At 41.4% G+C, this 15,377-nt stretch overlaps 1 protein-coding gene across 4 annotated transcripts in view; it reads left to right on the top strand.

Moving 5' to 3' along the window:
• NEK6 (NIMA related kinase 6) overlaps positions 1–15,377 on the top strand; it is a 345,952-nt gene that overhangs the window by 299,331 nt on the left and 31,244 nt on the right. For all 4 annotated transcript variants that reach the window (XM_077478833.1, XM_077478836.1, XM_077478835.1 and 1 more), the window contains one exon: positions 11,664–11,777. In XM_077478833.1, coding sequence (XP_077334959.1) covers positions 11,664–11,777 — 114 coding nt within the window. The remainder of the gene's footprint in view (positions 1–11,663; positions 11,778–15,377) is intronic.

Below are 15,377 nucleotides of genomic sequence, written 5' to 3' on the forward strand. Positions count from 1 at the left end.
GGAGTAAAGAAACTGTACAGAGAAAGGCTGGAAGAGAAGAAGTGAAAAAAAGAAAAGAAGAAAGTAGAGAAGATAAAAAGGGAGGGTACCCACCTGGAAGTAGTTCTTGAATATATTTTGAGAACACTTTGTAGCATTTAGAGGAGGGACTGAAGTTTTGATGAGCTGGAAAAGTCAATCAAGGTGCTATAATCTTTGACAGTCATTCTTGTGGACTGGGTTGACAAGTTTATGAATAAACTTGTCAACCCAGTCCCTAATAGGAACTTTGGTTGACCTACAATGCCTAGGAATCAGGGCTCAGACTGCAGATGAGAGGAATTGCAGGAGGCCTTTTTTGGTCTTTTAACTGATCCAGATATAATAGATAACAAGGTTTGGGTCTTGGGCCAGGCAGTTACCATACTTTGGTGGCATAGTTGAAAGATAGTTCCCCAATAGGGCCTAATAAGCACAGGACCACCACCAGACAAGTAACATACTGTACACCCTCCACCCTCTTCCCCACATCTCCAACACCAGTCAGGGATTTATAACATGTTGTGTAACATAACAGGGCATCTATACCATCTGGTTGAAAGCTTAGATATCCTTTCTTGTTCTTGACTGCGTGCGCACTTGGCACGTCCATAAAAGCCACTGACCATGGAGAGCATCAGGTAAAGGCACATAGACAATTGGAGGGTCTCCGTGCCATGTGATCGCTGTGATGACCAATTACAGTTATCACCAGTGTAGTACTGTCTACATTGTGATCCCTTCCTCTCACAATAGAGAGAACCAAAGATTTAATTAAAGCGGTAGTAAACCCGCTAATTTATTTATTTATTTTTTTACCACCTGCAAAGCAAAAGGCATAATGAGCTAGTATGCACCACATACTAGCTCATTATGAAATACTTACCTTAGAACGAGGCCCCGACATCTGGCCCGATCCACGTCGAGGGAGCTGACATGCTCCCTCTGCGTTTCTTCCGGGTATCGCGGCTCCGGCGCTGTGAGTGGCCGGAGCCGCGATATCGTCACTCCCGCGCATGCGTGCGGGAGATTTCATTCCGTCCTGTCGGCCACTGCCGGATTTTCAGCCGAGAATCCCCTTGTGCGCATGCGCCGCTGCAGTCAGCGGCGCATACCGAGGGGAATATCTCTTAAACCGTACAGGTTTAGGAGATTTTTTTTTACCTACAGGTAAGCCTTATTATAGGCTTTCCTGTAGGTAAAAGTAAAAAAAAAAAGAGTATACAACCACTTTAAAGAACCCATTCATTAACTCCTCTGACAGCAGCAGAGGAAACCTGCAATCAAAGAAAGGAGAGAAAGGGTTTTAACAGGCCACTGACAAACAATGTTGTGAGATTGGTTTGGGGGGTTTTAAAATGCCAATGACCACTAATGATTGTGGGATTGATTTCAAGGAAGGAGTTTAAATTGCCACTGACAACCAATAGTTATTGGAATGTATGAGAGGGGGGGTATTTAATGTTTAAGGAGTTTTGGGTTTATTCATGACATCTAACCATTGCACACAATGCACTTTCATCCTACAGAAAACTTTCATTAATAACAGAAGCTGCAGTGGGTGGCTTTTAAGCCAGCATGTTTCTTAATTTCAAAAAATTGGCGAAAAATATCTTTAGGTGCCTTCTTTCTTAAAAGGGGTCATTTGAGGGCTTTTCTTACTGTCCTGTCATTTTTTTTTTTTTTTCCACAAAGAATTTTTTTATTTATTAGATTTTGCACATAACAGTTTATACGTTCAGAACAGAAAACAAGAAACATTATCTGCAGAGATTCCAGGGCAGCGGCATGAAGTATGTTAATGATGTGGATATTAAGCCCGTTGGGAATCCCTCTTAACAGTTCAAAACCAGAAGGGGGTTTACGTTGTCATACTTGGTAGGAGAAAAGGTAGAAAAGTAAGTGAGGAATGAAGAAGAAAAAAGAGAAAGAAAGAGAAAGAAAAAGAGAAAAAAAGAAAAAAAAAAAGAAAGAAAAAGAAAGGGGGAAGGGGGGGTGTACGAGCAGGAAGTGAGGATAGGTTTTAAATAGGGGGGGAAGAATATTGAAAGAAGAGGGAAAAGAGGGGTGTGGAGAATAGGGAGCAAGAAAAGGAACAGGGGATGGAAAAGGGGAGGGGGAAGGGGGGGTGTAAGGTATAATTGCTATCAAGGTCTTATGCCCATAGGATACATGATCCAGAGCGGGCCAACTACCTCGGTATATTCCGGCAGCAACTAATGTTCAAGTGCCATAAGTCTGAAAGCGTTGCGTAGATTTAAAGTGGAGCCAGCAGGCCCATGTTGTTGTAAATTTTTGAATACGTTCCTGAGAAATATGTACTAGTTCTTCCATTTCCTCTATCCTGGAAATCCTCAAAAACCATTTGCCTATTGTTGGAGTGTGTGTACTTCGCCAGTGCACCGGGATGCATAATCTCGCCGCGTTTACCATGTGCATGGCGAGGGACTTATAGTACTCAGATTTAGTCAGGTGGGTGTGGTGTAAGAGGTACTGTGCTGGAGAGTAATCTAAAGTATAAGTGGTTATGTGGGCAATAAGCTCATGCACCTCCTTCCAGAATGGCTGGAGGCATTCACATTACCACCATATGTGGAGCATGGTTCCTTTCGCCTTCTTACACCTCCAGCATGTATCTGGAATGGAGGAGGAAAACGTATGTAGAAGTGAAGGAGTCCTATACCAACGCGTTTAAATTTTATAACAGTTTTCCTGGATGGCAACATTAAGAGATCATTTGTGGACGTATTCATTGATAAGGGCCCAATTATCGTCTGTGAGAGGTGCCTGAAGGTCACGTTCCCAAGCTACATGAGCTGGGTCCGGATAACTAGGGACTTCATCCATAAGTATCTCATAGATACCGGAGATCAGGTGTCTTTGTGGGGGGAGACGCGTGCAGATCGATTCAAATGGAGTCAGGTGTCTTGTCCAAGTCTCTGTCGTCGCCTGAGTGGAGAGAAAATGTCGGATCTGTCTATATATCCAGAATGGAAAGGAATTGGAGGGGGACGTCGCTACTAAATCCTCATAGGAGCGGGGGGCTCCTCGGGCAAAGAACTGATGAGCCAGGATTTCCTCCTGTGGCCACGCCTGTCTAAGAAAGAGGATGAGATACCCGGTGTAAAGCCGGGGTTCCCCCTTAAGGGTGTCAGGGGACCGGGCACAGAGGAGAGCGCAGCCGATTTTGTTGCCTTTCTAAAGGCTTCTAAAGATGGGTAGATGATTGGGTGTGCCCCGACCTCTACAGGCCAAAGTCGGGAGGGAACCCAGGGTAAGGACCTAAGAGGGAGATGCGTAAAAGATTTCTCCAGTGTCACCCAGAGCTTACCCGCCTCATGAATGCGCCAATCGACAAGTCGAGTAAGGTGGCTCGCCAAGTAATAGTTATAGAGGTCTGGTAGCCCAATACCACTTCTGAGTTTGGGGCGTGTTAAACGTGTATATTTAATGCGTGGCGGGGAGTTCCTCCATATAAACAATGAAGATGCTGACTTGTATGTTGCAAAGAAGGATACTGGGAGGCTGATGGGGATGCATTGGATGAGATATAGGAGTCGAGGTAACACTATCATTTTCAAAAGGGCTGACCTGCCGAACCATGAGACATTAAGGTTCCCCCAGTCTTTCAGGTCTTGTTGGGCTTTTTTCAGGGCTATCAGGAAATTTTCATTGTATAGGTTAGTCAATTTTGTTGGTCCTGTCATTTTTATTTGATATGTTTTCTACTAGCAAATAAGACTAAATGGTTTTTCTTTTCATTTTTTTTTATCTTGGTTCCTTTATATATTAAAAAAAGACTGGTTATTACAATGTAAATACTACCAAAAAAGCTCTATCTCAAAACAGTGATACAAAATCCATATGGGTATAGTGCTGTATAAGTAATTATCAGTCAAACTATAACAGCACTGAAAAATGAAAAATGGCCCGGAGAGGAAGGGAGTATAACATTCTGGTCTTGAAGTGTTTAAAGCAGTCACAGTAAGAACACATGGCTGCTTTATAAATGGACCCCTAAGTAAGATAAGATAAGGTAAGGTATCATAGGATCTTTGTATGCTGTATGTGACCAAAAGAACCAATAAGTATGTCTATTCCTTAAACCTGTGCAATGTCCAATACCAGTGTGCTAAATGCAGTTATTTATAACAATCAAAAGTTACTTTATTGAAGTCAGTTGAATGAAAGATCATTTCTGACTGTTTCCATACTACACTTTGCATATTGTCCTCTGGCTTACAGATAATGTGAAATTTAGAGCTTTACTGTGGTAATTTTGAGTGTGCTGGTAAGAAACCAGAAATCATCACTGTTCTACTGTGAAGAAAGGTGGTATATAACAGTATTATCATTTACTACTGGCTGTATGCCTCAAAAACCTATGGAGAAGATCACATACCATACTGCATGCTTATATTTGTTGGAATCCTGCACTCAGCTTACTTGATCAATTAGTTAACTGAAGATGTATACCTTAGAGACTGATCAGATTATGTCTGCCATGTGCTGTAAGGATTATTTATACCATGTCATCGGAGCTGTGTTGGTCTCTATTAATTAATGGAGGCTCAATGAAATGACCTATCAAAAACAATTGGTTTCTATGTGCCCTATTCACACCATACAGGTGTGTTTGTAAGCATTGTATAAAGCGTGTTTCCATATTTATGCAGCGTCATTGTGCATCAATGCATTGCACATCAGGGAAAAATTTGTCAAAAATGTTTTTACCCTTTTTGTTGCCTGTACAGCAGGCATTTTGAGAGAAAATTTTATTTTAGAGAGGAGAACCTGATTTTTGGACCAGTGATTTGTGACGTGTTTTAAATGTCTAGTGGCTGGATCATTATTGGACAGTTTATTAGCTTAGTTTAGAAGCACAAAGAGCCATTCAACTAACTTAGCTGCTATTATAAAGATAATAAGAGGTAGTACCTGATTTAACAAGTTTTTTGTTTCAAAATCTTGACTGAGGGATTTGCAGAGTACCTCAATATTGTAGGGATATAGTATAGTGGATAGACAATTAGTAGTTATTATAATGATGATGTAAGTACTCTTCCGCAGCAACCCAGTTCTTCCTGAGAGATACACGTTATTGACTTCCAACATCTTGCAACAGATGACAAAATCCAACAGAGTACTAGCCTTCAGAATCCCATGTTTCCTAGACCTGTGCCTTCATAATCACCCAGAATCAATAGATTGAACGCCATGTTATATTCACTATACACTGAATGGCTGAGCAATATGATTGGCCATTTCCATTAGGCCTTTGATCTGCTTCTGTCTTTCAGAGTGACAGATAATGACCCCTAGCCGTAAACAGATGCAGTCATAAACTGCCCTAATTTGCATTCTTACATATTAAAGTGGTGTTGCCACCAAAAAATAAAAAAGTGTTCCAAATTCTTAAAAAAAAAAAAATAATAATAATAATTGGAAAAAAAATAAAAAATGTACTCACCTCTAAATACCCGTTGCTAGGGGGTCCCTCGTAGTCTGCCTTCTTCCTTGCCCAGGCTGGTGACATCACTTCCCCTCGCGCCGCACAGTCATCTGGGACCTGTCACATGTCCCAGATGACTGTGCGGCGTATATCGGCACCCCGCGCAGCTCGGGGTGCCGTGGAGCCGGGTGCCCACAGTACGAATGACGGCGCCGCGAGCGGAGCGGGGAATGAGGGGGGGTGCTTCGTTCCCCCGCATCGCTGGACCCTGGGACAGGTAAGTGTCCGATTATTAAAAGTCAGCAGCTGCAGTATTTGTACCTGCTGACTTTTATTTTTATTTTATTTTTTAGGGGCACCCCACTTTAACATTAACATAGCCCAAAGTCACTATCTGTCCCCTTTGATATGTGGAATAAATCTTGTTTGGCCACTTCCCCTTTGATCAACAAGTCCCCTTTGATATGTGTAATTGAGTTGGGTCGGACAACTCAACCATTGTCAACTGAAATCTGGCCTGGTCAATCTTGTACTGTGTACATATATACAATAATAATATATAATCCCACATAAATCTACCAACATATTACAACAAATATATGCCTACCCCAGTAACCCAAAATACAACACTTCACCCATATCTTTTGACCAGACACCAAATATCAATTTTGGAGTTGAGTGGCCATAGCAGCCCCTTATTTTACCAGACCAGCAATTGATCCTACCAGGTCCAAGGTCTTGGAAGGCACTATATAAACTTAACAAAAACTGCTGTATCTGCACTCAGTGTAAAAAGCCCCCAGCCACTACTACACTGTCTCGGGACAATAAATCACCTCTGCAATCCCAGATACAACCCAGTAAAGTTAATGTTATCAACCTAGACTTATTGCTGGGAAGGGAGACACATACCTAAAGATGGGCCCAACCTAAAACCCTCCATAATTTTAAGACCATACCACCGTGAAAGACTCTACCTGCTGCTATGAAATGTGAACAAAATGACCACTACACCAATGCATAAAAGAAATAGGAGCAAAAATAGGCCTACTGTAGAAAAGGCAAATAAATAGACAAACAAAAATTGTCATAAAGAAAACCTAACAATGGCAAAAAAATATATCCCTGGGGTGGGAGGGAGGGAGAAACCACACTGATGCTGGTACAAGCTCTGACTGAAGCCCGACATGGTTCAGCTGTCTCTCCTCATACCAAGGCACCAACGGCGGTCCCCCAACCTTCCTATCAGAAAAGTAAGACTTCTTTTTCATAAATAAATTCTCCAGCCCACTGTACAACTTTGCCTCTTCTGCTCACCCCAGTCATGCTGGCCCTCCTCTTAGCTTCACTTAGTTCCAGACCATATATTATCCATATTGGGAAAAACAAACAAAATCCCAGCAATTAATTTAGCAATTTGCGTGATTTATTGGTAGTGTAAAGGCTGTAGATTATTTTTACGGCTTTCATTTACCATTGGGACTGTGCACAGATCAGCGGCCAACAGCTCATCCTGATTGAAGTGAATTACCTTGCTGGATGCTGAGATTTATGTGTATTTACTTCTGCCAGCATCAATACATTTTTTAAAAACCTTTTTAAATAAGTGTTGCTGTTCTATTTCATAAAGGTCATTTTAAATGATTCATTTCCAGATTCCTATAAACCCAAACCTATAAACCCAAATCCCCACATTCCTTTGGGGGAACAGGTTGTGGAGAAAGGGCTCTTGCTGGAAGAGAGTTTTTTCGAGGCTCCTATACAGAAATGGGCAGTTAACCCTTGCAGTGCAGAATTTTTTTATAAATAGACCCCATAATTTATTGTGTCAAGGTAATTTAGTCTTTGACAAATTGTTCTCATTTGTGAACAATCAATTCACTTCAATTAGCTAATTGGGGTTAAAGCAATTTTTGATTGGGTATTATAAGTAAACAGGAATGATTGGATAATTAAAGTGAATGTTTATATAAACGTAAGGTGTTACTAAACCCAGGACCCTGCATTCACTATATCTGGTCTCCCACAGTACACAGAACATGGAAATGCAAATATTTTAGTGAATATAAACTGCTAAATACCTTTTCTCATCAGCAGTATATACAGTGCCTTGCGAAAGTATTCGGCCCCCTTGAACTTTTCAACCTTTTGCCACATTTCAGACTTCAAACATAAAGATATAAAAATTTTATTTTTTGTGAAGAATCACCAACAAGTGAAACACAATTGTGAAGTGGAACGAAATCTATTGGATTTTTGAAACTTTTTTAACTAATAAAAAAATGAAAAATGGGGCGTGCAAAATTAATCGGGCCCCTTGCGTTTATACTTTGTAGAGCCACCTTTTGCTGCGATTACAGCTGCAAGTCGCTTGGGGTATGTCTCTATCAGTTTTGCACATTGAGAGACTGAAATTCTTGCCCATTCTTCCTTGCAAAACAGCTAAAGCTCAGTTTGTGAACAGCAGTTTTCAGCTCTTTCCACAGATTCTTGATTGGATTCAGGTCTGGACTTTGACTTGGCCATTCTAACACCTGGATACGTTTATTTGTGAACCATTCCTTTGTAGATTTTTCTGTATGTTTGGGATCATTGTCTTGTTGGAAGATAAATCTCCATCCCAGTTTCAGGTCTTTTGCAGACTCCAACAAGTTTTCATCCAGAATGGTCCTGTATTTGGCTGCATCCATCTTCCCCTCAATTTTAACCATCTTCCCTGCCCCTGCTGAAGAAAAGCAGGCCCAAACCATGATGCTGCCACCACCATGTTTGACAGTGGGGATGGTGGGTTGAGGCTGATGAGCTGTGTTGCTTTTACGCCAAACATATCGTTTTGCATTGTGGACAAAAAGTTTGATTTTAGTTTCATCTGACCAGAGCACCTTCTTCCACATGTTTGGTGTGTCTCCCAGGTGGCTTGTGGCAAACTTTAGACGAGACTTTTTATGGATATCTTTGAGAAATGGCTTTCTTCTTGCCACTCTTCCATAAAGGCCAGATTTGTGCAGTGTACGACCGATTGTTGTCCTATGGACCGTCTCTCCCACCTCAGCTGTAGTTCTCTGCAGTTCATCCAGAGTGATCATGGGCCTCTTGGCTGCATCTCTGATCAGTCTTCTCCTTGTCTGAGCTGAAAGTTTAGAGGGACGGCCAGGTCTTGGTAGATTTGCAGTGGTCTGATACTCCTTCCATTTCAAAATGATCGCTTGCACAGTGCTCCTTGGGAGGTTTAAAGCTTGGGAAATCTTTTTGTATCCAAATCCGGCTTTAAACTTCTCCACAACAGTATTACGGACCTGCCTGGTGTGTTCCTTGGTCTTCATGATGCTCTCTGTACTTTCAACAGAACCCTGAGACTATCACAGAGCAGGTGCATTTATACAGAGACTTGATTACACACAGGTGGATTCTATTTATCACCATCAGTCATTTAGGACAACATTGGATCATTCAGAGATCCTCGCTGAACTTCTGGAGTGAGTTTGCTGCACTGAAAGTAAAGGGGCCGAATAATTTTGCACGCCCCACTTTTAATTTTTTTTTTTGTTAAAAAAGTTTCAAAAATCCAATAGATTTCGTTCCACTTCACAATTGTGTCCAACTTGTTGGTGATTCTTCACAAAAAATTAAAATTTTATATCTTTATGTTTGAAGCCTGAAATGTGGCAAAAGGTTGAAAAGTTCAAGGGGACTGAATACTTTCGCAAGGCACTGTAGCAGTCTTGTGACTTCTACTGACTTGTGACTGACACAGGGGCATATTTTCCCCACTGAAACTGAAGCTTTATTTTAAATCATGGTAACACCACTGATACAGGGGAATGTTTTCTTTCAGTGACCCCACTGATGCAGGAACATTTTTGGGAGAGGGGTGAAGTTTGCCATCTTTAGAAAAGAGGGAGAGATGAGGTGAGGCTGGGTATCTGGTGTTTAGTAGCAGTGGAGAGATGGCACTGAAGGCAGCACTTTGTAGAGAAGAAGCAGCTCTGGAAGGTCATAAAGGAAAGAGAAAGGCGCCTCTAAGTGCAGTGATTAAAAGATTTATTACAGGCACAGTGGGATTAAAAACACTTACAAGATAGTAAGAGGTTATAGGCATATAATGATTTGACCTCATGCGGATGGCTGTAGTTCTCATCTGTCTGGGGGACAATGTGACATCAGGTAAAGGTGATGGGCGCCCATCACCTTCATCTGATGTCTTATCGGCCGCGTGCGTTCCAGCTTGGTTCCAGAACCCGGGCCTCCTCATCACATCTTCACCTCCTCGCCAATCCACGTCACCAGGGACTCTGACAGCAGCAGGACGGCTCTCTCACTCCCCCAGACAGATGAGGATTACAGCGATCTGCATGAGGTCAAATCATTATATGCCTATGACCTCTTACCATCCTGTAATGCCCCGTACACATAATCGGAAATTCTGCCAGCAAAAGACGGATGTGAGCTTTTGGTGAGCTTTTGGTCAGAAATGTATGCTCCATCTGACTTTTGCTGGTGGAATTTCTGCCAGCAAAAGATTGGGAGCAGGTTCTCAATTTTTCAGTTGGAAAAAGTTCAGATCGGAAATCCTTGCATTAAGGTAAAATACCATCTGTAAGCAGCTCCCCCCCCCCCCAGCTTATATTTACCTGTGCCTGATCTTCATCCAGCAATGTGCACTAGAGCAGAGGCTCTCATCTCTCTCCACATTGGCTCAGACACCGCAACAGGAGCCATTGGTTCCCACTGCTGGCAATCACAGCCAGTAGTGGGGAGGGATTGGGCACTTGGAAGGTGGGGATCAGGACTGCTGGCGGGGGAACTGAGAAGACAAGGATTAGGGCTGCTCTGTTTACCTCCACCACAACAGGAGTGAGCTCTTTCTCTGATTCAAACCCCCTCACATGCACTTTCTCTCCCCTGACGCAGCAGCTCTGAGCTCAGAGTTTGAGAGCTTGCTCCAGTGATGGTGGAGGTGAACAGGGGTATCTTGGCAAAGTCCCAGCAACAAGGCAGGATGGGATGATACAATCTTGGGGAGTTTTTCAGTTCGGCTTCAGGAGGTACAGAAATTACATCTATAGCAATTGCATTATTGCAACTTTGGTCAAAGCTGAACAGTTTTTTTGTTGGTTATCTACAGGCATCCCTGTCTGCTTAGGCTTTTTTTTTGGTAAAGGTGAAATTTACCTTTAAGACACTTTGATAAATTAACTTCTTAAGGACTGCCCCACGCAGATATACTGTGGCAGGGTGGCCCTCCTGTGCAAAATCATGTACCTGTACGTTATTTCACGCACTGGGTCTGGGGTGCGCACCGCCAGCGACCTGCTCCCGCTGTGGAAGGACACAATTGGTCCAGCAGACGCGATGCAGCTGCCAATCGTCCGGAGGAGGCAGAATGGCGGTCTAACTGTGTAAACAAGGCAGACCATTGTTCTGCCACAGGGGAACAAGGATATCTTGTGTTTCTGCTTAGCAGAAACACAGATCTTTGTTTTCTCCCAGTCAAAGCACCCCCCCACCCCCCCCCCCCCCCGCACACTCAATCCTTAGATAACCTCTGATGTTAACCCATTCCCTGCCAGTGTCATTAGCACAATGACAGTGCATTTCTTTAGCATTGATCACTGTATTGGCATCACTGGTTCCCAAAAAGTGTCAGTTAGGTTTGTCTGCTGCAGTGTCGATAAAAAACGGCTAAAAATCGTTGATCGCCCCCATTACTAGTAAAAAAAAGAAATAAAAAATCCATAAATCTATCCCATCGTTTGTAGATGCTATAACTTTTGCGCAAATCAATCAATATATGTTTATTTAGATTTTTTTCACCAAAAACATGTAGCAGAATACATATTGGCCGAATAAATTTGATTTTTTTTAAAAAAATGATTGGATGTTTTATAGAATAAAGTAAAAAAGATTGTTTTTTTTTTTCAAACTTGTCTGTCTTTTTTAAAAACTGCAGAGGTGATCAAATACCACCAAAAGAAAGCTCTATTTGTGGGGGCAAAAAGGACATCACATTTATTTGGGTACAACGTCACACGACCGCGCAATTGTCAGTTAAAGTTACGCAGTGCTGTATTGCAAAAAATAGCCCGGTCGTGAAGGGGGGGTAAACTTATTAAATCCTGTTTGTTATCATTTATTTGACTCTAGCAGTGTTCTGAACACTTTTCATGTGTACCAATTTTATTTTTGTGTGCAGATGGCAGCACTACAGAGTCCTTTCTATGGCGACAAAATGAACTTGTTTTCTCTGTGTCAGAAGATAGAACAGTGTGAATATCCTCCCCTACCCACAGAACACTACTCAGAAAAAGTAAGTAGACTCACTATCTGCCAGAGACTACATGCCTCTCCAAATGTAGAAGACTTCTGGGTAATTTCCATATGTACATGGCAGGCCTTAAAGTGAATGTTCCACCTAACATAGCATTTGTTGGCTACCCATGAATAGCACTGTGTGCGTTGTATGTTACAAACAAAAATAGTGGAGTGTACAGTATTAAAATGTAGATGATGTGTATGTAGTGCTGCTGCTCTTTCCATATTTCACGCTCCTGTGATGTCAGCTCAGTAATTGCCTGCTGGCTCTAGGAATTAGTGTAAGTTGACAGATGTGTTTCCTGTCTGTACAATTACTGTCTGTCCACCTCCCTCTGGCAGTGCTAAAGAGCACATGTAAGTACAGTGATACAGCTGAGGGTGCGAAGGAGTGTTTAAGGCTCCAAAGCACCAGCTCAGGCAAAGCCAAGCTCCAGATGGTGTGCATGCACTATTAGCACAGCGCCAGAGTGAAAGTGCGTGGGGCGAGCCCTTTGGCTCTGGTTTAGCTGTCTGTACATGCTGCTTCTGCCAGGAAAAGTAGCACGTCTTCTTTTTCTAAGAGATTTGGTTCGGCATGAAATAATCTCTATCAAAAAACAAAGAACGGCACATATATTAAAAGCAGAGGCCAGGCCTGAGCTGACCCCTTTCTACCTGCTGATCCTTGGCCTTAATTTATATTCTAAGTTGTGCTTTATCCAGCAAGTGCGCTCTCCGGGGGGGTGCTGTTCATGGATCCACTGTGAATCATGAAATACAATTCTTCTTTAAATTGTTCCTCGGTGTGTCATGCACCAGCTTTAAAATATACAGTAAACTGTTAACATGTGACATTATATACTGTGTTTTTGTGAATTTCAGCCTGCCTTTATAAAAATGACCACAGCTAACTGTACCACGTAAAAAAGGCGAAATAAGATTATAATAAAGAAAGGAACTGGTGTCTGAAACTGCACCGCATCCCCAAAATTGAAAATTTTTAGAAGAGAGGGTAGATGGGATTTTAAAGGTGCCACACACAAAAAATATGATATAAAAATCGATTTTTATTGTAATCAATAAAATATTTTTTCAAGTAAAAATATTGAGAAAGAAATTGTTTACACAGTACTGCTGCAAAGTATTCATCTCTACATGTTTCGCCAGACTGTTTTTTTCAGGAGATTTTACTAGAGTATTGCAAAATAGTCCACTTTAAGAGAACAATATATTAATATACAAATACATCAACATAGAAAAATACAAAGAGAACTGAAAAATGAACATTAAAGTGGAGTTCTGCTTAAAAAAAATTAAGTCAGCAGCTACAAATACTGCAGCTGCTGACTTTTAATAATCGGACACTTACCTGTCCCAGGGTCCAGCGATGCGGGGTATCGAAGCCCCGCTCGTCTCTCCCTCCCCTCTGTGGCGCCAGCATTGCAATTGTGGGCGCCCATCTGTGGCTTCACAGCCGGGCACTCACTGCGCATCCGCGAACCACGCCGCGCACCATGACTGGCCGGGCAATCAACTGGAACCTGTGACGTGTCCCAGAGGATTGCCGAGAGGGAGGGGGATAGGTGAGCTCCCTTCCGGTGCCACATTGCACCAGGAGGTAGTGGGACCCTCTAAAAAGAGGGTACCGGCTCCCCTACCCCCAAAAAATGACATGCCAAATGTGGTATGTCACCTCTCTTAAAGCAGAAGTTGCATTTTTGGGTGGAACTCCGCTTTAACTGCTTCCTGACCACCTCACGCCGATATACGTCGGGAGAAGGGCACGTACAGGCAGAATCACGTACCTGTACATTGCCCTTCAAGAGGTGGCGCCTCACGAGCCCCCAAGAAGTAAAAAATAATGTGTTTTTTCAAAACTGTCCCTCTTTTTTTGTTTATAGTGCAAAAAAAAAATGAAAACCACAGGGGTGATCAAGTAACACCAAAAGAAAGCTCTATTTGTGGTAAAAAAAACGGGAGCCATGTGGCACGGCCACGCAATTGTCAGTTAAAGCGATGCAGTGCCGAATCGCAAAAAGTGCTCTGGTCAGGAAAGGGGTAAATTCTTCCAGGGCTGAAGTGGTTAAATCATAATATATATCGTTGACCCAAGTAGGGGTAATGAAAATCTCTTATACAAGTGAGCACACATGGGTGAACTGGGAAAATCCCCTCCCCTTACTGTTTAATTCATAAAATGTGCGGTGAATATCCAAAATCGTGTGCTGCTACTGTCTACTCCGGGTGGTATCGCCCATAGATTCACTATACTGGTTGTCTGAAATTCTCCTTAAAATATGTTTTTGACATAACTTATATATATATTATTATACTTTTTTTCTTCTATATGTGCTAGAAATATTGTTAATATTTGTTTTTTGAATTTATTAGTATGGCCAATTATTATGGAGCAGCCTTTGATGGATCAGATCCATCAGTCTCATTACACTAGATCGGGGGGCTGTGGATGATTTTGGATCTTCACTATACATTTTATGAATTAAACAGAAAAGTGAGGGGATTCCCCCAGTTCACCCATAAGTATGTGTGCTTACTTGTGTAAGGGGTCTTCATTACCCCTACTTAAGTCAACAATATATAATATGATTTAATGTTAATTTATCAGTTCTCTTTGCATTTTTTATGTTGATGTATTTGTATATTAATATATAGTTCTCATATAGTGAACTATTATGCAATACTCTACCAAAATTTCCTGAAGAAGCCATAGTCTGGTGAAACATTTAGGGATGAATACTTTGCAGCAGTACTTCCCTCTTAAAGCTTTAACTGCTTCAATACCGGGCACTTTTACCTTCTTCCTGCCCAGGCCAGTTTTCAGCTTTTAGCGCTGTCGCACTTAGAATGACAATTGCGCGGTTATGCAATGCTGTACCCATATGAAATTGTTAGCATTTTTTTTCACACAAATAGAGCTTTCTTTCAGTGGTATTTAATCACTGCTGTTTCTTTTATTGTTTGCAAAATAAACAAAAAAGGCTGAAAATTGTGAAAAAAAAAAAGTTTTTTGTCATTTCTGTTGTAAAATTTTGCAAACAATCTTTCTTCAAAAATGTAAACGAAAATGTATACTGCTACATTTATTTGGTGAAAATAACCCAAATTAGTGTATATTATTTAGTCTGTAGGATCGTTAAAGAGTCCACAAACTATAGTGTATATATGAAAATGTATCAATCCCGATGTCAGGACAGTATAAATATCCCCCAAACTACCTTTTTTTTTTGGAAAGTCCAAGGTATTTAGTAAGAGGCATGGCAAGTTTTTACATACTGTCACCAGTGCAGTACAACAGTACAAGATCATCATATAACTGGTGTGGCGGTGATCAGGGACACTGACTGGTGAGAGTATGTAAATATATATATATATATATATATATATATATATATATATATATTTTTTTTTTTTTTTTTTTGTTTCTTCTATTAAATATTTTCTTTTCTTTTTTTTTTCTTACATACAGTGACCAGAGCAATACAGTGTTGCCACAGCAACATTGTCCTACTCTGGGGGAGGTGATCAGGATAACTGTGCATTTTACAGTTATAAGCAACCAATTTTTCTTAATGAAAACTACTCGTTTAATGTT

This window comes from Lithobates pipiens, unplaced genomic scaffold (genome assembly GCF_037356315.1).
Source record: "Lithobates pipiens isolate NorthernLeopardFrog02 unplaced genomic scaffold, aLitPip1_a1.2 Scaffold_1, whole genome shotgun sequence".
NCBI lineage: Eukaryota > Metazoa > Chordata > Amphibia > Anura > Ranidae > Lithobates > Lithobates pipiens.